General features: G+C 36.6%; 1 protein-coding gene and 1 pseudogene across 1 annotated transcript; both read left to right on the plus strand.

Annotated features, from left to right (window-relative positions):
* Positions 1-6,994: 6,994 nt before the first annotated feature.
* On the plus strand, positions 6,995-8,444 carry LOC104677671 (olfactory receptor 10W1). Its single transcript, XM_010382783.1, has one exon. It carries the CDS (start codon positions 7,276-7,278, stop codon positions 8,299-8,301), a length of 1,026 nt encoding a protein of 341 aa, XP_010381085.1. The 5' UTR covers positions 6,995-7,275; the 3' UTR covers positions 8,302-8,444.
* Positions 8,445-23,329: 14,885 nt separating this feature from the next.
* Positions 23,330-24,234, plus strand: LOC104677672 (annotated as a pseudogene).
* The last annotated feature ends 201 nt before the right edge of the window (positions 24,235-24,435 follow it).

Below are 24,435 nucleotides of genomic sequence, written 5' to 3' on the forward strand. Positions count from 1 at the left end.
CTCTCCAATGCAGCTTAGAGAAGAAAAATGCTTTCATCACATAGTATTCAGAGTCATTAAATATGTCATATTCTTCACACATACATGCATTGTAACAGCATTCTCCCTGCCCAGCCACCTGAAAATAACTTTTGAAATCATGCTACACAATTTCCTGTTCCCTAATAAATTCTTTAGGCTCTTACTTGAAGTCAGGAAGTAGCAGACCAAGATTTTAACATCATTATTGCCATGTAATTCATGTTCTACTTATAGAGGTACAAGACTATAGAAGAAATTATTGAAGAAAGTACAAGAAGCCCTGTATATTTTTGCAGTCATAAGTCCTCTACGTTACCCCTTCAGTTGTACCTAATTTCATAGCATGAGTTGTAGAACCATTCACTTGTTCCCTTATTCCCCCAAGCAAGAAGCCACACAGACAACTTGCTTCTACAGAAAATTTTTATACATACAGAAGCTAATCTATCTTATTCAAAATGGATACTTAGTAAGGAAGAATTGCTGGTGTTTCGTTAGAACTGATCAAGGAGAAGGATGCTCTCATTCTAAATTAGATTACTATTATTGATCCATTTAGCTGAAGTATCATTGTGACAGTAAAGAAAATGTATCAGTGTACCACAGATGGAGGAGAAAAAGACTTACAAATTTATAGTCCAGACATCTACAATTATATGCTCACCTACCAACCTCCCCATCTTTATCTTGAGTTGAAAGATTCACTTCCATAGACTTCCAGAAGTGAATCTTGAGTTATTTATATAATCACTTACTAAATAGTTTTGAGTATCTTCTATATGTCTGTTCCAATGGTTCTTAACTGGGGGCACTTTTGACTGCCAGGGGATCATTTGGCAACATCTGGAGATATTTTTGATTCATATAACCAGAATGTGGTTACAATGCATGTATGTGTCATCTAGCAGGTAGAAAAAAGGATGTTGTGAAACAAATATCCAGCCTAAAAAGTCAGCAGTGCCCAGGCTGGGAAATCCTAGTCTAGCCTTTTGTTACTTGTATTATATGCATACAAGTTGAGAAAAAGGAGACTTAGTCTTGCCCTCACTGCGCTTATACACGAATAGGAGAGATAGAAGTTAATCAAATAGTAAACAAATAAAGTAAAATTGTAATGGTTGCAATAATGGAGGAGTCAATGACATTCCAAAAGGAAAATTCCAAAAGATGCATTTGACCCTGACATAACCAAGGTCAAAAAATCTTCCCTGAGGAAGTTGTCATAAAACTGGGGGAAAGGAAAATTAGAAGCTGATTAAGTAAAAATAACAGAGTCAACAGCCTGTGCAAAGGCCTGGTGGTGAGAGGAAGCATGGTGAAAAGAAGGGGCTGAATGAAGGATGGAGTTGCTGGAGAAGAGTCAGGAGACTAGAAGTTAGCAGAGATTAAACCTTGTATTGGTTTTGTAATCCATATTATGGTTCATCCTTGCATTATAATATATGCCAGATTTCACTTTCACTGAAAAGCAGTTGAGGTTTTTTAGTAACCCAAAAGCTACTGACATAAAAAAAATTGTTTAAAGAATATGGAGTCATGTCAGAAAGACTCAGCCAACTTGAAGAGGTTCCCACTAGTCAAAAATGGAGTAACATGATCATGATAACTACAATGGACAGGGAGGAAGTTCTAACTATTTTTAAGTCAGAGCATGTGGAGGGATTTCTGGAACGGCTGGCAAAGTTCTTTTTCCTTGATCTGAGTGGTGATGACAAGGGGGTTTGGCTGGGAATATTTCACAAAGCTATACAGTTGTTTTATGTGGTCTTTCTTCTGTGTTTTGTTGCATTACACAATAAAAAGCTATAAAAAATTTTTAAAAAGCAACTGAGGGTAATGTGGCTAGATGAAGTTTGATGTAGAGGAAAGAATATACCTTATGATCAGGCAAACTTCATCTCAGCTACTTGCTGCATCTATTCTTGGACAACAGGAATAACAATAACTTTGTAGACTTATTTCCAGGATTAAATGATATAGTGTTTACATGTGATACCAATAATATCTCTTAGTGTTGTGCAAATGAAATTACTTAGTATGTGCAAAGTGTGTGGCATTTAGTAAGTGCAATATTAGACTTAGCTTTTATGATTATTATTATACCGCTTGGCACATAGCAAATAGTTAACACATTTTGCTTCCTACCCCTCCCATTCCCTCTTTCCTCCATTTATTGGCACCAAACATACCTCAGGAGTCTCTGAACCTCTCAGATATTCCAGCCCTGATTGCTGTTGGGATCTGACCATCCTCCCCACAGACACACACACAAGCCAAAGAGTTACCTCAGTCACTCTAGACCTCTTCAGAATTGCCTGTGAATAAGTGGGCACTTGAATACACATGTTCACACACAAACATGTAAATATATGTTATAAAAGTATAAATATTTTCACACATGACCAACCAACATTTTTTCAAAGGAATTAAACTAGTTTGCTAAGATCCATGGTAATGTCTCTGCTCAAAGAAAATTAACAAAGAAGGATGTCATGGAAAAGGTGAAACGTGATAAGTGTGAATTGAGGCACAATTAATAACATAACACTATGCTAGGCCCCATAGCAGAAAGATAAAAATAAAATAAAGTCTCAGTTCTCTGGGGCAATAATAGTTTGGAAATTAGGCTGAATCTAGGTACAACGGACATGGTAGGAATAGACCTGAAATAGAAGGCTCAAATGACCTTGATTAGGGAATTTGGTGTTTTTCAGGAAATTATTTTGGGTACTGAGAGTGTTACTAAGGGGTTGAATACTAGTCTTTACGTTGACAAGCATACTCTAGACCCTCCATGCAACAGGGATCCTAAGTGGAGAGATAGTTTTAGTTTGGCTTAATTATCTGGTAACAGGAGAGGAGGTCAACAATCACTAAGCTACCTTCTTCTGGGAGATGGAACTTACGAGACAAGACCCTAGATTACAAAGCAATTGACTTGCTCTATGGCTTCTGTTTGGGAAGTTACATAAGGCTCAGTCCCACTGGGCAGCCTCTCCAGGCTCATGACCCTCCCTTCTTGATCTACCAGAGCAGTCAGACATCACTGCTAGGTCCTCTCTTTTATGAATATCTCAGAGGAGGCTGGCTCAGTGTCTCTCTCTCCCTTTCCAAGTTTAAGGTAAGAGAATGTCTTGCCTTCTTCTAGATTTGCAGTGTTCCAGCACCGACTGTCATTGAGCTAGAAAAGGAAAAGGGTGGCTTTACAAATAAAGACTCCAGGATTTCAGAACTAGTTCAGCCTATAACTTACAGTGTTTTCTCTGAAATTCACTGGGAAGCCCAATTTTTCTGGTTAGAATGATAATAACTAATCTCAGTCAAAGAAATGTTGAGGGATTGAATAAATATAAATTTCTATAAGGTTTAAGGGTTAATAAAAACCTTTTATTCATACGGTACCTCATTTAATCTTCTGCTGTAAAGCAGATATTATTATCATACCCTTAAAAGATACAACAAAAGCAGGGAAGAATTAACATTTATTATGCAACTAAATAGGTTTCATACATTAAACTAAGTGTTCTGTAAATCACAGAACACTTTTTGTGATTTCATCACAGCTCCATTATGTAAGTATTATTATTTGCATCTTTTAAACATGAGGAAACAGAAATTAATGTGAGATGATCTTCCAGGGGATTATGCTATTAATAGTACACTGAGAATCTAGCTCAGGTTTGTTGAATGACAAATCCACTAAACCCCTTTTTTACACAATACTTAGTAGACATTTGTAGAGCTGTTCTAGTCTAGAGTATCCAGATTTCCAGAATGAACAAAAATAATGTATCTCAGGACATTCTTGCCAACTTGAGGAAGGCTATCTGGAGAGGTAAGAAGGAAGGTGGGAGAATGATGTGAAGTTTGACCTGGATACACTGAAATCTGGAGGGAGGTTTCTGGGGATGATGAAGTTTTCTTATCTTGAGTCTGTCCTATGCAACATATTGAGTAACAACTTGGAAAGGCAAGTTGATGGATGTGTTGATACAATAATTTTCACTGTCTTGGAACCATGAACTCCACAATTTTATCTGTCTAGATCTATTTAATGTAACCATTCCTGTGATCTGTCACAAGCTGCACAATTTTTTAAAAGATATTTTAAATGAGAACATTTCCAGAGCTTAAATTGTGAGACACATCAAAACCATGTCATATGAGAAAGAGCAAAAGGAAATTAGGAAGAAAAAAAAAAAAAAAACAGGGCTACAGGATAACAGCACTTTAGCATCGGGTGTTTTGAGTAGAAATGGCCATATTAGGCCAGGTGTGGTGGCTCACACCTGTAATCCCACCACTTTGGGAGGCTGAGGCGGGTGGATCACTTGAGGTCAGGAGTTGAAGACCAGCCTGGCCAACACGGTGAAAGCCTGTCTCTACTGAAAATACAAAAAAATTAGCTGAGCCTGGTGATGGGCACCTATAATCCCAGCTACTTGGAAGGCTGAAGCAGGAGAATCGCTTGAACTCAGGAGGCAGAGGTTGCAGTGAGCCGAGATTGTGCCATTGCACTGCAGCCTGGGCAACAAGAGTGAAACTCCGTCAAAAAAGAAAAAGAAAGAGAGGAAAGAAAGAGAGAGAGAGAAAGAGAAAGAAAGAAAAGAAAAGAAAAGAAAAGAAAGAGAGAGAGAAAGAGAGAGAGAAAGAAAGAAAGAAAGAAAGAAAGAAAGAAAGAAAGAAAGAAAGAAAGAAAGAAAGAAAGAAAGAAAGAAAGAAAGAAAGAAAGAAAGAAAGGAAAGAAAGAAAGAAAAGAAAGAAAGAAAAGAGAGAGGAAGGAAGGAAGGAAGGAAGGAAGGAAGGAAGGAAGGAAGGAAGGAAGGAAGGAAGGAAGGAAGGAAGGAAGGAGAGAGAAAAGAGAGAGAAAGAAAAAGTCATATTGTGTAGAACAAAAGGAACATTTAGAAGGTGCACAAAGGCAGGTTTCAGTTTATTACAGAAATGACTTTCAGAGAATCCAGTCTTTCCACAGCAGAGCAAGCAAACCAGGAGATAATGGGATTCCCTGGGCTTTGAACATGACCCAATGTCTACACACTGTACTGGAAATTCAAGTATCTAATAGGGGATCAAATTGGCCATTTTTGAGGTCCCTTCTTGTACTTAGCATTTCTGACTTATAATAGCTCTGATGTAAATATTTTAAATATTTTATTATAGGTGGAGTATTCAGATTATAAATATTATAGAGAGCAGTATTCAGATGACAACTATATGACATGATGGATATGCTGATTAGCCTGATTTGGTCATTCCACAATGTGTATATGTATCAAAGCATCACATTGTACAATTATTATTGTCAGTTAAACACAAAATATAACCTTTTGAAAAGATGATATGAGTGTAATAGACTACAATAAAATTCTCAGAAGTTATCATTGTGACACAGATTTCAAAGTGTCTCTCTATAATAATACAGATGGTAGACTAGCCTTAGATGTATGCCTGTTGTAGACTTCCATATGCTATGTTCTTGAATGACAGAATTTTTCCCACAGCGCAGCCCAAATCTGAGATATGAAGTTGTTTTATATAAGGGCTCCTAAACAAGTGGTTTGATTATGAATAATCTTAAATCTTTCACTGCACTGCAAAGTGAAAGTAGAAAATGAAGAAATGTATAAATAACATTGTCAAGCTGTATTACCCATTCAACATATAATTATTGAGTGTCTAATATTTGTACAACATTAGGCTTGTTTATATGGGATGATCAAAATGTAAATAAAGCAAAATGGCTGCCCTTGAATTTATAAATAATAATGATGATTATCTTTGATTAGGTTGCCATTACTATGGGTAGTTCATTGTGATATCTTACATTACTGTCGCATTCAAACTTACAGCAATTCTTTTGTCTAAGTATAATTATTATTCCCATTTTTCAAATACAGAAATTGGGGCTCAGAGAAATTATATATTACCTAACATCATGAAGCCAGGAGCTAGAATTATTCAAACCACATCACTTCCCTTCACTGCTGATTTCACATTGATACACTGCCCCTCCTCCACATAATATAGTATGATGTGCAATACGCTAAGTGGCATTAGAAACCATTCAAAGCATTATTGAAGGTCAGCTCAGGAAAAGAGACCAAATGAAATAGATACCGCTTGTTAGCTGTTGGAAAAACAGCAGAGAGCCATTTCTGCCCTAGGTGCTCTTATTATTTGTAGCTGCCTACACATATTTTTCCCCCACGCTTGTGACATTGAGGTAGGTTTGTGTGAATAATTTTTACTGTAAGTGGTGCTTCTGGGTAGAGATTTCTCTTCAAATCTCATATTCAGTAACAGGAAATATTAAAATTTGGCACGTTGAAACAAGGTCACACATTACGTCTTTTCCACCTTATTCAATATGAGTTGGTCTGAGAAAAGAAGTGGAATGAATGCCCTTTGCAAATTATGTCTGTTTATTAAAAAGGTTTTGTGGAAATATATGGCTTCTCCCAGATTTCACATTAGCTTCTGAGAAATATGAAAAATAGACAAGCTTAGACTTTCATAATCATGCCCAAATTCACAGGAAGGCTTGTTAGATTTCCAACAGCTTGGGATCACATATTTTCTCATACCTCCACCTAAGCCAGGAATAAACATATGATAAAACACCTTGTTTCCTTCAAGCCTTATACTTCTCCTGATCAGATAAGGATAGAAAAACCAATAGCAGAGAGGGCTTTGTTTCCCAAGGTATATCCCCGACACTGTCACACTCAGGCCTCTGTTAGCCCTTTGCTCCATAGGTAATTTTTTTCTTTCTTCATTTCCCATTGTATCACTAGTTTTGAGAGTTACATTGACATGTCACTTATTCAATACCCCAAGAGACACTGAGTGTAAATATTAGGTTGCTGCAAAAGTGATTGCAGTTTTTGCCGTCAAAAGTAATGGCAAAACTGCAATTACTTTTGCACCAACCTAATAAATATATGAATGAATAAATGGCTTATCTCCCTACCTTAATGATTTCTGGTCCCAAGAATTCCTTGACACTTTCTTGTGAATTTGCTGAAAGAATTGAATTTTCATTCCACTCCTTCTGAAAATAGCTCCTGAATTCCACCCACTTCCTCTGCCATTTTTCTTCAATAGTATCTTACATAGTTTGGCCCAACTCTTGGCAGGTAGAAATTGAGGTGTAGATATTATCGTGGAGAAACTTGGTAAAAGTGGAGAAAAGAAAAAGAACTACTCTCAATCCTTCCACTTTCTAACTCCAGTCCTGATTACATTAGATTCATGGCTCAGAATGTAATTTATCTTCAGTCTGATTCTTCCTTCTTTCCTTGTAACTCTCCACAGAGAAATACTGTTAGCTCAATGACCTGGGAAAATCACTCAATATTGATGGAATTTGTGTTCCTGGCCTATCCCTCCTGCCCAGAACTGCGTATTCTGTCCTTCGTTGGGGTCAGCCTTGTTTATGGATTGATCATCACCGGGAACATCCTCGTTGTACTGTCCATTCACACAGACGCCCGTCTATGCACACCCATGTACTATTTCCTGGGCAGCCTTTCTGGGATTGAAGTATGCTACACTGCAGTGGTGGTACCCCATATCCTGACCAACACCCTACAGTCAGAGAAGACCATCACCCTCCTGGGCTGTGCCACCCAGATGACTTTCTTCATTGCACTGGGCAGTGCTGATTGCTTCCTCTTGGCTGTCATGGCCTGTGACCGCTATGTGGCCATTTGCCACCCCTTGCAGTACCCTCTCCTCATGACATTGACTCTTTGTGTCCACTTGGTTGTGGCATCCGTCGTCAGTGGTCTGTTCTTGTCCTTACAACTGGTAGCCTTCGTCTTCTCTCTGCCATTCTGCCAGACTCAGGACATTGAGCACTTCTTTTGTGATGTGCCACCAGTCATGCATCTTGTTTGTGCTCAGAGTCACATTCATGAGCAGTCAGTGCTGGTGGCAGCCATACTAGCCATTGCTGTGCCTTTCTTCCTCATCACCACCTCCTACACCTTCATAGTGGCTGCTGTGCTCAAGATCCGCTCCGCTGCTGGCCGCCACCGGGCCTTCTCCACCTGCTCTTCCCACCTCACTGTGGTGCTGCTGCAGTATGGCTGCTGTGCCTTCATGTACCTGCGTCCCAGCTCCAGCTACCACCCCAAGCAAGATCAGTTTGTCTCACTAGTGTACACATTGGGAACCCCACTGCTCAACCCACTCATCTATGCCCTGAGGAACAGTGAGATGAAAGAGGCCATAGGGAGAGTTCTTACCAGGAACTGCCTTTCCCAGAACAGCTAGGAAAGATGAGTAGACAACCTATCAGGCAAGTAGTTGGTTCTAGCCCACCAAATCTCTATGAAACTGACATTTCTATCATTTGGTGTTAAAACTCATCTAAAAGATGGTATAAATTATATGGATACTGTTTAAGTGTGCCAAAGATTTTTAAATGTTTCTACAATTTGACTCAGTAATTTCTCCTCTCAGAAATGAGCATAAAGTGATATAAAGTGGCAAGTATAATACTTTGTCCAGTTACCAACTGGGAAGAGATAGCTCACTCAATAGATTTTAACTAAAAAATATTTTTAAAAGATTACCTACAGTGGTTATGGGTAAGGAAACCAATAAAATGTGGCATGGAACTAACATACTAGCATCTCAGCCCTAGACTTAAAAGGCGTGCAATAGAAGAAGGATGCAACATTATCAGAGTCCAATGACAGCTAGATCTAAGGAGATAAACCACTTGGTAGAAACTGTGGCATCAGAAATAAAAAGAAACTATGGCAGAACTATGGCCATGCAAGGAAGAGATAGAGAGGTAAATACCCCAGAGTCTCTCTGCTCAAAATCTTCCATTTCTTGCCCTGTCTCCATGGGCCAAACTCAACTGGCCACAATTGGGGAGGGGAGACTGGTTGAATCAGTCCACAGAAGTCAGTATCCTAGGGCACAGGGAAAGGCAGACAAAAACCTTGAGAACTAGTGTCAAACCTAGAGAACAATTAGAACAAAGGTTGTTTATTGTAGTATCATATATAAAAATGAAAATAGGCCGGGTGTGGTGGCTCATGCCTGTAATCCCAGCACTTTGGGAAGCTGAGGTGTGCAGATCATGAGGTTAAGAGTTTGAGACCAGCCTGGCCAACATCGTGAAACCCCATCCTACTAAAAACGCAAAAATTAGCCTGGCATGGTGGCGTGTGCCTGTAATCACGGGTACTCGGGAGGCTGAGGCAGGAGAACTGCTTGAACCTGGGAGGTGGAGGTTGTTGTGAGCTGAGATCGTGTCATTGCATTCCAGCCTGGGTGACAGAGTGAGACTCCCTTGGTCTCAAAAAAAAAAAAAAAAAAAAAAGAAAAGAAAAGAAATTAATCCACTTTTCCTATAATAAGGTATTGGTTAAACAATTACTATATAAAAAGATATTATTCAACCTCAGATTTATATTTTCAAATACTAGTTGTTAGTAATAGATAGTATTAAGTGCTTCCTGTGTGTCAGAAATATACATTCTATCAATCTTCAAAAAGCTCATTAAGACTATTATCTGTTTTTTATATAAATGGGAGAGTTCTCAGAAAACAGACCAAGACAGTGAAGCCAATACAGTAGTTTCCACTTACCCACAGGTTTACTTTCCACAGTTGCCGTTACTCATGGTCAATGCAATATAAAAATATTAAATAGAAAATTCCAGAAATGAACAATTCGTAAGTTTTAAATTGTTTCCTGTTCTGAGTAAAGTGATGAAATCCCAAGCCATCCTGCTCTATCCCACCTGGGAATGAATCGTCCCTCCCTTTGTCCAGCATATCCACACTGTATACACTACCCATCTGTTACTATATATTGTGTTCAGTACTATCCACAGCTTCAGGCATCTACTGTGGGGGTCGTGGACTGTATCCCCCTTGGACAAACCCAGACAATGTATCATCTTAATCATTATCATTAGGCTCTGTTGCTCCTCCCAAAACTGCAGGGAAGCTGTGTTGCTTGAGGCACCAAGTGAAAGGCAGGGGAGCAGAAGGTGGTGTGGTCAGAGACGATGTCAAAAATAACAGAGTCAAGATCATAGGGATTTACAGGTCAAAGTAAGGACTTTGATTTTACTCTAAGTAAGATTCAAAGACACTGAAAGGATTTGAGCAGAGGAATAGCACTATGAGGCTTACATGTGAAATGAACCACTCTGCCTGCAAAGTAGAAAATATACTATTTTAGAGGAATATTGAATCAGAATCTTTTTACACATCTATTGTAACAATCTAGGCAAGTATAGACAGCCTACCTTTCCTCAGGTTCCATATTGTGCATCCAACCAACCTCAAATTGAAATTTAAAAAGAGAGAGATAACATATAGAATGAGAAAATATACTTGCAAACTTACACAAAAGTTACAACTGAACAATCAGAACTCAAATATAAAATCAAAGGGAAAGTACTGGAGCCTAGCAGAGAACTCAGGGGAAGAAGCTGGAGCACAGAAAAAGATGGGAACCAGAGGCTGGCAAGAGATAAGCTAGGAACACCAGGGGAGTTAGTATTTCATTGAAAGGGTAGTTGGGAATGTTTTAGCTCCCCTTTCCTCTGCAGCAGACCACCAGTATCTAAACTGTCAGATAACTCTTCTGCCCTCATGAATTGGGGGAAATATTTGCAAATTATGCATCTGATAAAAGACTAATATCCAGAATCAACAAGGAACTGAAACAACTAAACAAGAAAACACATAACACCATAAAACATAGGCAAAGGACATAAACAGACGTTTTTCAAAAAACATATACAAATGGCCAAGAAGCATATGGAAAAAAATGCTCAACATGATTAATCACCAGAGAATGCAAATTAAAACCACAATGAGATACTATCTTCAATTGGCCAGAATAGCTATTATTAAAAAGTCAAAAATAACATGTTGGTGAGGATGCAGAGAAAAAAGGGACACTCATACACTGTTGGTGAGAATGTAAATTAGTTCAACCTATATGAAAAGCAGTTTGGAGATTTCTCAAAGAACAAAAAATAGATCTACCATTTGAACTAACAATTCCACTACTGTGTATATATTCAAAGGAAAGGAAATCATTATATCAAAAAGACACTTGCACTTGCATGTCTGTTGCAGCAGTGTTCACAATAGCAAAGATAGGGACTCAGTATAAGTGTCCATCCATGGGTGACTGGATAAAGAAAATATGGCATACGTATATCATGGAATACTGCTCAATCATTAAAAAAATAAAATCATGTCTTTTGCACCAACATGGATACAACTGGAGGCCATTGTCTTGAGTTGAATTACTCAGAAATAAAAAGTCAAATGCTGCATGTTCTTACTTGTAAGTGGAAGCTAAATGATGTGTACATATGGACATATAGGATGGAATAATAGACATTGGAGACTTAGAAAGGTGGGAGGGTGAGAAGAGAGTAAAGGATGAGAAATTACCTAAATGACCAACCATATATGACAGACCTATAGCTAGTATCATACTGAGTGAAAAAAACTCAAAGCCGTCCCCCTAAGATCTAGAATGAGGATGCCCACTTACACCACTGTTATTCAACATAGTACTAGAAGTCCTAGCTAGAGCACTCAGACAACAGAATGATATAAAGGGATACAAATTGGAATGTAAGAAGTCAAATTATCCCTGTTTGCAAATGACATAATTTTATGTTTGGATAAAAACCTAAAAACTCCACAAGAAAACCATTAGAACTGATAAACAAATTCATTCAAGTTGCAGGATACAGAATCAACATATAAATATCAGTAACATTTTCATATGTCGACAGTGAACAATCTGAAAAAGAAATTTTAAAAGTAATCCCACTTACAATAGCCACAAATAAAATTAAATACCTAGGAATTAACTTATTGAAATAAGTGAAAGATTTCTATAATAAAAACTATGAAACACTGATACAAAAATGGACAAGGACAACAAAAAGCAGAAAAATATTCCATGTTCATGGATTGGAAGAATCGATATTATTAAAATGTTTATACTACCTAATGCAATCTACAGATTCAATGTAATCCCCATGAAAATACCAATAACATTCCCCACAGAAATAGAAAAAAAACTATTTTAAAATTTATATGGAACCACAAAAGACCCAGAATAGCCAAAGCTTTTCTTTTCTTTTTTTTTTAATTTTTTTGTTATTATACTTTAAGTTCTAGGGTACATGTGCATAACGTGCAGGTTTGTTACATATGTATACTTGTGCCATGTTGGTGTGCTGCACCCATCAACTCGTCAGCACCCATCAACTCGTCATTTACATCAGGTATCTCCCCCCTCCCCATGATAGGCCCCAGTGTGTGATGTTCCCCTTCCCGAGTCCAAGTGATCTCATTGTTCAGTTCCCACCTATGAGTGAGAACATGCGGTGTTTGGTTTTCTGTTCTTGTGATACTTTGCCAAGAATGATGGTTTCCAGCTGCATCCATGTCCCTACAAAGGACACAAACTCATCCTTTTTTATGGCTGCATAGTATTCCATGGTGTATATGTGCCACATTTTCTTAATCCAGTCTGTCACAGATGGACATTTGGGTTGATTCCAAGTCTTTGCTATTGTGAATAGTGCCGCAATAAACATACTTGTGCATGTGTCTTTATAGCACCATGATTTATAATCCTTTGGGTATATACCCAGTAGTGGGATGGCTGGGTCATATGGTACATCTAGTTCTAGATCCTTGAGGAATTTCCATACTGTTTTCCATAATGGTTGAACTAGTTTACAATCCCACCAACAGTGTAAAACTGTTCCTATTTCTCCACATTCTCTCCAACACCTGTTGTTTCCTGACTTCTTAATGATTGCCATTCTAACTGGTGTGAGATGGTATCTCCTTGTGGTTTTGATTTGCATTTCTCTGATGGCGAGTGATGATAAGCATTTTTGCCTGTGTCTGTTGGCTGTATGAATGTCTTCTTTTGAGAAATGTCTGTTCATATCCTTTGCCCACTTTTTGATGGGGTTGTTTGTTTTTTTCTTGTATATTTGTTTGAGTTCTTTGTAGATTCTGGATATTAGCCCTTTGTCAGATGAGTAGATTGCAAAAATTTTCTCCCATTCTGTAGGTTGCCTGTTCACTCTGATGGTAGTTTCTTTTGCTGTGCAGAAGCTCCTTAGTTTAATTAGATCCCATTTGTCAATTTTGGCTTTTGCTGCCATTGCTTTTGGTGTTTTAGACATGAAGTCCTTGCCCATGCCCATGTCCTGAATGGTATTACCTAGGTTTTCTTCTAGGGTTTTTATGGTATTAGGTCTAACATTTAAGTCTCTAATCCATCTTGAATTAATCTTCGTATAAGGAGTAAGGAAAGGATCCAGTTTCAGCTTTCTACTTATGGCTAGCCAATTTTCCCAGCACCATTTATTAAATAGGGAATCCTTTCCCCATTTCTTGTTTCTCTCAGGTTTGTCAAAGATCAGATGGCTGTAGATGTGTGGTATTATTTCTGAGGACTCTGTTCTGTTCCATTGGTCTACATCTCTGTTTTGGTACCAGTACCATGCTGTTTTGGTTACTGTAGCCTTGTAGTATAGTTTGAAGTCAGGTAACGTGACGCCTCCAGCTTTGTCCTTTTGACTTAGGATTGTCTTGGCAATGCGGGCTCTTTTTTGGTTCCATATGGACTTTAAAGCAGTTTTTTCCAATTCTGTGAAGAAACTCATTGGTACCTTGATGGGGATGGCATTGAATCTATAAATAATATTGGGCAGTATGGCCATTTTCACGATATTGATTCTTCCTATCCATGAGCATGGTATGTTCTTCCATTTGTTTGTGTCCTCTTTTATTTCACTGAGCAGTGGTTTGTAGTTCTCCTTGAAGAGGTCCTTTACATCCCTTGTAAGTTGGATTCCTAGGTATTTTACTCTCTTTGAAGCAATTGTGAATGGAAGTTCATTCCTGATTTGGCTCTCTGTTTTTCTGTTACTGGTGTATAAGAATGCTTGTGATTTTTGCACATCAATTTTGTATCCTGAGACTTTGCTGAAGTTTCTTATCAGCTTAAGGAGATTTTGGGCTGAGACGATGGGGTTTTCTAAATATACAATCATGTCATCTGCAAACAGGGACAATTTGACTTCTTCTTTTCCTAACTGAATACCCTTGATTTCTTTCTCTTGCCTGATTGCCCTAGCCAGAACTTCCAACACTATGTTGAATAGGAGTGGTGAGAGAGGGCATCCCTGTCTTGTGCCAGTTTTCAAATGGAATTTTTCCAGTTTTTGCCCATTCAGTATGATATTAGCTGTGGGTTTGTCATAAATAGCTCTTATTATTTTGAGGTACGTTCCATCTATACCGAATTTATTGAGCGTTTTTAGCATGAAGGGCTGTTGAATGTTGTCAAAGGCCTTTTCTGCATCTATTGAGATAATCATGTGGTTCTTGTCTTTGGTTCTGTTTATATGCTGGATTACGTTTATTGATTTGTGAATGTTGAACCAGCCTTGCATCCCAGGGATGAAGCCCACTTGATCATGGTGGATAAGCTTTTTGATGTGCTGCTGAATCCGATTTGCCAGTATTTTATTGAGGATTTTTGCATCGATGTTTATCAGGGATGTTGGTCTAAAATTCTCTTTTTTTGTTGTGTCTCTGCCATAGCCAAAGCTTTTCTAAGCAAAAAACTGGAGTAATTACATTAGCTGAATTCAAATTATACTACAGAGCTATAGTAACCAAAACAGCATGGTACTGGTATAAAAACAGACACAGAGATCAATGGAACAAAATAGAGAACCCAGAAACAAATCTACACACCTACAGTGAACTCATTTTCAACAAAGGTGCCAAGAATATACACTGGGGAAAAGACAGACTCTTCAATAAATGGTGTTGGGACGACTAGACAGCCATATGCAGAAGAATGAAACTCTTAACTCTCAACATATTCAAAAATCAAATCAAAATCAAAATGGATTAAAGACCTCATACTATGAAACTACTGCAAGAAAACATTGGGGAAATTCTTCAGGACATTGGTCTGGGAAAAATTTCTTAAGCAGTACCTCACAAGTAAAGGCTCCCAAAGCAAAAATGGATAAATGGGATCACATCTAGTTAAAAAGCTTCTGCACGGCAAAGAATACAGTCAACAAAGTGAGGAGACAACCCATAGACTGGAAGAAAATATTTGCAAACTACCCATCTGACAATGGATTAATAACCAGAATATATAAAACGCTCAAACAACTCTATAGGGAAAAAATTCTAATAATCCAATTTTAAAAATGGGTAAAAGATTTGAATAGACATTTCTCAAAAGAAGACATACAAATGGCAAACATGCATATGAAAAGATGTTCAACATAATTCATCATCAGAAAAATGCAAATTTTAACAACGAGGTATCATCTCACCCCAGTTAAAATGACTTATATTCAAAAGACAGTAACAAATGCTGGTGAGGATGTGGAGAAAAGGGAACTCTAGTATACTGTTGGTGGGAAAGTAAATTAGTACAACCACCTATGGAGAACAGTTTGGAGTTTCCTCAAAAACTAAAAATTGAGCTACCACATGGTCCAGAAATCCAGAAATTTTCAACAAAGGTGCCGAGAATATACAGTGGGGAAAAGACAGACTCTTCAATAAATGATGTTGGGACAACTAGATAGCCATATGCAGAAGAATGAAACCCTTGACTCAAGAGAAAGAAAATCAGTATATCAAAGAGGCATCTGCACTCCTATGTTTAATGCAGGGGTGTTTATAATAGCTAAGATTTGGATGCAACCTAAGTGCCCATAAATGGATTAATGGATAAAGAAAATGTGGTACATATACACAATAGGGTACTATTCAGCCACAAAAAAAGAATGAGATCCAGTCATTTCCAACCTGTATACAACTGGAGATCATTATGTTAAGTGAAATAAGTCGGGCACAGGAATACAGACATTGCATGTTCTCACTTATTTGCTGGATCTAGAAACCAAAACAATTGACCTCACAGCTGTAGAGAGGAGAAGGATGGTTACCAAAGGCTGGTAAGTATAGTGGGGGGTTGAGGTGGGGAGGTGGAGATCATTAAGGGGTACAAAAAAAAGTTAGAAACAATGAATAAGACCTACTATTTGATAGTACAACAGGGTGTCCATAATCAATAATAACCTCATTGTACATTTTGAATAACTTATAAAGTGTGATTGGATTATTTACAACTCAAAGGATGAATGCTTGAGGAGATGGATACCCTATTCTCCAAGATGGGCTTATTTCACATTGCATGCCTGTTTCAAAATCTCAAGTACCCCACAGATATGTACACCTACCACGTACCCACAAAAAGTAATTTTGGAAGACACATGCTAATACCACACCATTTTATATAAGAGACCTGAGCATCAGCAGATGTTGATATCTTCAGTGTTTAATGGAACTAATCCACCAGGCACACTGAGGGATGACTCTAATTATATTCTGGATGTATTTTGAAGGTAAATCGAGTACAATTTTATACAGACTATATATGGGGCATGAGTAAAACAGCAGAGTCAAGTATAACTCTAAAACTTCTTTTGATCTAAGAAAGTAGAATGAGATGTCACTTACTAAAATGAAAAATCATATGAGAAAATCAAATGTAGTGGAGAAATTTAAGAATTATGTTTTGGGTATGTTGCATTTGAAATATCTTTTAAGTATTTAGCTCAAGAGTTCAGAAGAGAGGTTATAACTACCAACAAAATTTAGAAATCATTAGCATATAGATGGCATTTTAAATTCCCTCTCTTCATTTTTATCCTCTGAATATTCTCTGCTAGACTCTCATTATTGTTCTGACACCCAAATGTTGATATGCACCAGGGCTCAGTTCTTGATCCTTTTTTTCTTTGTCTTTACTGACACCTTAAAGTAACCTCATTTGGTGCCATGGTTTGTAATATATTTAAAATGATTGAAAGGGCCTCATGTAGATTAATTACTCAAAACATCAACAATGTTATTAGCTATGACCACTACCTTAGAATCACTGACCACAGCAGGCTTCATGCTACTGAGCTTGAAACAATTTGTCTTTGCAATTACTGTGGAACACTGCTTGATTATGCATTTCGAACTTGTCATTACTAATTCTACTGAATGAAGCTAGAGTTTTATCAAGAGATTTAGAGAAAAGCATAACACATCTAAATATAGGCTTTTTGTGTGCTTAACTGCCTTTACTTATATATGTACTCAGAACCAAATAATCCCTTCTAGTTAAGTAGTTAAGTAGTAAACGGTAGTAATCACTCTTTGGAATGATCATTACCATGAACTTAAAGGGAAAGCTGTACTCACACACATGGATTTTGGATATTTTGGGCCTTTATGGATAAATTCGATATACTTATTTTGGCTTCAGTAGAGACCATTTTACATGCTATGGCCTCTGCCTGGAAACACCCTTCTCACCATCTGGCTGGCTTGTCATCTCTCAGATTATAGTCTAATATGGTCTCAGAGACATCTTCCCTGAACACCTTACTTAAAGTAGCATTATTTCCTGTCATAGCCATCACATCACTTTCTCATTCTGATTCCCCCAATGCTCTTACCTGATTCCACTTTTTATATTTAGTGATCACCGTCTAACACACTGTTAAATATTATTGCTATTATTATTTATTATGTATTGTCTGTCTTCCCCTCTGTAAAACTGTAATCACAAGGAGGGCAAAATTTAGTTCTATCTTGTACACTGGTATATCCCAAGCATTGAGGATAGGAACTTGACTTTTAGTCGAAATTCATTAAATATTTTTCCCATATCGAATAAAGATTTATTATTGATGATGAACATGAGACAGAAAAACTAAACATGGCTACAATTTAATGGCAGCAGTGAAGAAAAAGTACATAATTTTAAGTATATGAGGTCTGCATGGAGGCAAAAAGAAAAAGAAACAAAACAATAAAAAAGAAAGTTTTAAAAATTAGGAAAGTATCATCAAAAGGAAAACTTGATCAAGACCCATAAATATGTAGGATACCAATAAATAAAGTCAAAGGTCAAAAATAATGATTATGGAAAAATCCTTTATAAATGTTTTGCATCTCAAGAAAAAGGTATGGTATACAGTATTTTAGTTCTAGTGCTCACTATAAATTATCCCCAGAATGAAAAGCAACAGGTCAGCATTTAAATTCCAATACAAAGGTCTAGCACCATCAAAGAAGGCCTGCAACAATTATAAGAGGTGAATGCCTTTTCAAATGCACAAGCATTAACATAAAAACACACAGGTTGTGAAAGCTCAAATGAATATGGTGGTGTCAAATAAATATGACACCACCCAGAGAAACCAACAAACTTCCAGCAATGGACCCAGAAGAACTGAGGATATAAGAAATAGTGTGACAGAGAATTTAAAATAATCCTCTAAATAAAGTTCAGAAAATCACAAGAAAATATGAATATGAAACTAAATAAAATTTGGAACATAATTTAGAAAATAAGAGAAATTTGATTAAAAATAGCAACAATTTTAAAAATGGAAAATATTTTTATGGATAGAAAATATTTTTTATGGATAAAAATATTTATTATGGATAGAAAGAATCAACATCATTAAAATGGCCATACTGTCCAAAGCAATCTGTAGTTTCAATGCCATTCCCATTTAACTGCCATTGACATTCTTTTCAGAACTAGGAAAACTATTTAAAAACATTCATGTTAAACAAATAAAAGCCTACATAGCCAAACAATCCTCAGCAAAAAGAACAAAGCTGGAGGCATCATACAACCAAACTTCAAACTGTACTACAGGGCTGTAATAACCAAAGCAGCATGGTACTCATAGAAAAACAAATACACCAATGGAACACAATAGAGAACACAGAAATAGGGCTGCACATCTACAACTATCTGATCTTTAGCAAACCTGACAAAAAGAAGCATTGGAGAAGTATTTCCTTTTTAATAAATGGTACTGGGATAACAGGCTAGCCATATGCAGAAGATTGAAACTGGACCTCTTCCTGACACCAAATACAAAATTTAACTCAAGATGTATTAATGAGTTAAATGTAAAACAAAAACTATAAAAATCCTGGAAGACGACCTAAGCAATACCATTCTGGATATAGAAACAGACTAAACAGTGTAAGAGTTCATGACAAAGATGTGAAAAGCAATTGCAACAAAAGTAAAAAAAAAGAAAAAAATGACAAATGGGATCTAATTAAACTGAAGAGCTTCTGCACAGAAATAGAAACTATCAACAGAGTAAACAGACAAACTACAGAGCAGGAGAAAATACTCACAAACTATGTGTTCAACAAAAATCTAATATCAAGCATCCATAAGGAAGTTAAATTTACAAGAAAACAAAAACCATTAAAAAGTGAGCAAAGGACACGAACAAGCACTTTCCCAAAGAAGACACAAGTGAGCAACAATCAAATGAAAAAAAGCTCAATATCACTGATCATTAGAGAAATGCAAATCAAACTACAATGAGATACCATCTCACACCAGTCACAATACCTGTTATTAAAAAGTCAAAAGATAACAGATGTTGGTGAGGTTATAGAGAAAAAGGAATGTATATACACTGTTAGTGAAAGTGTAAGTTAGTTCAGCCATAGTGGAAGACAGCATGGTGATTCCTGAAAGACCCAAAGAGAGAAATATGATTTGGTCAAGCAATCGTGTTACTGGGTATATACCCAAAGGAGCATAAAACATTCTATAATAAGGACACAGTGCACGCATCTGTTCATCACAGCACTATTCACAATAGCAAAGATATTGAATCACCTAAATGCCTATCAATGATAGACTGCATAAAGAAAATGTGGTACATATACACCATGGAATACTATGCAGCCATACAAAACAATGAGATCATGTTCTTTGCAGGAATCTGGGTGGAACTGGAGGCCATTATTCTTAGCCAAGTAACACAGGAACCAGAAAACCAAATACCACATGTTCTCACTTGTAAGTGGGAGCTAATAATGAGAACACATGGACACACAGAGAAGAACAACACACACTGGGGAATTTGGGAGGGTGAAAGATGAAAGGAGGGAGAGGATCAGGAAAAACAACTAATGGGTACTAGGCTTAATACTTGGGTAATAAAACAATCTGTACAACAAACCTCCATGACACAAGTTTACCTGTGTAACAAACTTACATATGTATGTACCCTGAACTTAAAATAAAAATAGATTTTAAAAAGTGGTTTACTTACCAAAATTACAATATTAGAGTATCCTGAATTTGTCCGTTTTCTTTTACCCATGAGTTCAGATGTTTACTTCAGATGTTTACTTGTACATATTAGCAACCATTTCTTTCAGACTATAGAATTCTTTTTAGTATTTCTTATAAGACAGGTCTGGTGTTCATAAATTCCCTCAGCTTTTTTATTTATTTTTATTTTTCTGTCTTGTACACTATCTTTCCTTCATGTTTGAAGGATAGCTATACTGGGTCCAATATTCTTGATTGGCAGCTTTTTCTTTTTTCCTTCAACAATTTGAATATAGCACCTTACTCTCTCCTGGCTTGCAGGGTTTCTACTGAAAAATCTGCTAAAAGTCTTATTGAGGCTCTGTTAATTGTGTTGATTGTTTCTTTCTTCTTGTTGCTTTGAGTATTGTCTTTGTCATTAATTTTCACTTGGATAATTACTGTTTGGGTAGAATTTGGTGAATTCTGAGCTTCTTGTTACTGGACGCTGTTGTCTTTCTCCAGATTTGGGAAGTTTTCAACCATAATTTTATTAAATGTGCTTTCAAGATCTTTTTCTCTCTCATTTTCTTTGGGAATTTCAGTTATGCAGAGGTTTGTTCACTTGGTGGTATCCCATAATTTTTGTAGACCTCCTTCACTTTTAAAAATTCTTTTTCTTTCTGATCTGCTGATTGGCTAATTTTATATGTTCTGCCTTGAAGGTCATTAATTTTTTTCTTTGTTTCATCAAGTTTTTCATTTGCTATTGTATTCTTTATTTATAAGATTTCTACTTTCTTAACTTTTTAGTTCAAGGGTACATGTGCAGGTTTGTTACCTAAGTAAATTTGTGTCATGAGGGTTTGCTGTACAGATTATTTCATCACATAGGCATTAAACCTAGTACCCATTAGGTATTTTTCCTGATACTCTCCCTCCTCCCACCCTCCTCTCACCAATAGACCCATGTGTGTTCTCCTGTATGTCTTCATCATTTAGCTCCCACTTATAACTAAAAATATGTGGTATTTGGTTTTCTGTCCTGCATTAGTTTTCTAAGGATAATGGCCTCCAGTTCCATCTGAGTTCCTGCAAAGAACATAATCTCATTCTTTTTTATGACTGCATAGTATTCCATGGTGTATATATACCATATTTTCTTTATCACAAAACAAGTCTTAACAAATTTTACAAAATCAAAATCATGTCAAGTGTTTTTTCTAACTGGAATGGAATGAAGCTAAAAATCAATAACAGAAGGAAATTATATAGGAAATCTATAACAGTTGGAAATTATACAAATTCATGTAAATTAAACATGCTCCTGCACAACAAATGGGTTAATGAAAAAATTAATAATGAAATTGAAAAACTCCTGAGACAAACAAAAATGGAAACACAATGTACTAAAACCTGTGGAATACAACAAAAGCATGTAAGATGAAAGTTTATAGTAATCAACGCCTACATCAAAAACTAGAAAGACTTTACATAAACAACCTAGTTATGCGCCTCAAGGAACTGAAAGAGCAAAAACAAAACAAACTCATAATTAGGAGAAAAGAGAAATAAAGAGCAGAGCAGAAATCGGTGAAACTGAGACTTTAAAAAATATGAAAGATTAACAAAAGAAAAAGTTGTTTTTTTAAAAAAAATAAACAAAATCAACAAATTTTTTAGCTAGACTAAAAAAAAGAAAGAAGACTCAAAATCTAAGAAGAAAAAGAAGCCATTACAACTAATACCATAGAAACTCAAAGATCATTAGAGTCTATTGTGAACAACTATAACCAACAAATTGTAAAACCTAGAAGAAGACTAAATAAGGTCCTGGACAGATTCAACCTACCAAGATTTAACCATAAAGAAACAGGAAATTTGAACATGTCAAGAATGTTCAAAATAAATAAATAAATAAACACATTAATAAGTAACAAGACTGAATCAGTAATAAAAAGTCCCCTGTCAGAGACAAGCCCATGGCTAGATGGCTTCACTGCTCAATTCTACAGAACACTTAATGAAGAACTAATTGCCAATCCTACTCAAACTATTTCAGAAAGTCAAAGAAGAAGGAATGCTTCCAAAATCACTCCATGAGGCCAGCATTGCCCTGACACAAAAACCGGGCAAGGAGACACACACACATACACAAAATATAAAACTACCAGCCAATATCCCTGATGAACATAGCTGTAACAACCAACAAAATACTAGCAAACTGAATTCAAGAACACACTAAGATCATTTACCATGATCAAGTGAGAATCATCCCAGGAATGCAAAGATAGTTCAACCTACACAAATTCATAAATGTGATACATCACATTAACAGAATCCAGAACAAAACCATAAGATTATTTCAACAAACAATGAAAAAGCATTTGACAAAATTCAACATCACTTCGTGATAAAAACATTAAACAACTTAGGTGTAGAAGGAACATACCTCAAAACAGTGAAGGTTATATAAGACAAACCCATGCTAATATCATACTGAACAAGCAGAAACAAAGCTTTTCCTCTAATGCCTGTAGTAAGACAAAAATGCCTGCTTTCACCACTCCTCCTCAAAGTAATACTGGAAGTCCTAGCCAAAGCAATTAGGCAAGAGGATGAAATAAGGGGCATCCAAATTGGAAAGGAGGAACTCAGATTATCCTTATTTGAAGATGACCTTATCTTATATTTGGAAAAAACTAAGGATTCCATCAAAAAACTGTTCAAACTGATAAATGAATTCAGTAAATTTGCAGGCTGCAAAATTAGCACACAAAAATCAGTAATATTTCTATACATCAATAGTAAACACTCTGAAAAAGAAATCAAGAAAGCAATTCCATATACAGTAGCTACCTTTAAAAAAATACCTAAGAATGAACTTAACCAAAGAAGTGAAAGCTCTTATAATAAAAAATATAAAACACTTTTCAGTCAGGCTGAGTGGTTCTTTGTACCATGTCTAGTGACCCCGTGGATTATAACAGAAAACATGGCAGCCCAAAGGAAATGGACCCAATGGAATCATCAACAGCAACTAAAATGAGATTGTTGATAACTTTGATAGTATGAATTTAAAGGAGTCTCTTTTCGGGGAAATCCATGTTTATGGTTTTGAGAAGGCTTCAGCTATTCAGCCCAGAGCTATTGTTCCCTGTATTAAAGATCCAAAATGTAATTCTGGCACTTGGAGACTATATGGGAGCAACTTGTCATGCCTGCATTGGTGGAACACATGTTCGAAATAAAATGCAAAAACTGCAGGCAGAAGCACCGCATACTGTTGCTAGTACACCATGAAGAGTATTTGATATGCTGAACATAGGATACTTTTCTCCAAGATGGATCAAAATGTTTGTTTTGGATGATGCAGATAAAATGTTGAGCCGAGGCTTTAAGGATGAAATCTATGAGATTTTCCAAAAATGAAATAGAAGTATTCAGGTTGTGTTGCTTTCTGCCACAATGCCAACTGATGTGCTGGAAGTGACAAAAAATTCATGAGACATCCAATTTAAATTCTGGTGAAAAAGGAAGAAGGAATCAAACAGTTTTACATTAATGTTGAAAGAGAGGAATGGAATTTGACTACAGTTTGTGACTTGTACGAGACACTGACTATTATGCAGGCTGTCATTTTTCCCAATCCAAGGCACAAGGTGGACTGGCTGATTGAGAAAATGCATGCCAGAGACTTCATAATTTCTGCTCTGCGTGGTGACATGGACCAGAAGGAGACAGATGTTATCATGAGGGAATTCTGATCAGAGTCAAGTGGTGTTCTGATCACTTCTGACTTGTTTGTTCACAAGACTGATGTGCAACACATGTCTTTGGTTATAAACTATGATGTAACTACCAATCGTGAAAACTATATTCACAGAATTGGCAGAGGTGTGGCTATAAACTTTGTCACTGAAGAAGACAAAATAATTCTTTATGACATTAAGGCTTTCTACAATAATACAGTGGAAGAAATTCCCATGAATGTGACTAACCTTATTTAATTCCTGGGATGAGATAGTTTGGGATGCAGTGCTCACTGTTGCCGAGTAGGCAACCACAACATGCATTGTGCTTCTTTCTTTGAGAATATTTGGGTCTTATCTCAATGCTCTTAATGGATCAGAAATACAGATTTTTATAGTAAGGTGACATTAGTCATGAGCGCTTGTGAGGAGTCATTGGCTTTATCCTTTTTAGAATTA

Source organism: Rhinopithecus roxellana, chromosome 15, assembly GCF_007565055.1.
Source record: "Rhinopithecus roxellana isolate Shanxi Qingling chromosome 15, ASM756505v1, whole genome shotgun sequence".
Classification (NCBI taxonomy): Eukaryota; Metazoa; Chordata; class Mammalia; order Primates; family Cercopithecidae; genus Rhinopithecus; species Rhinopithecus roxellana.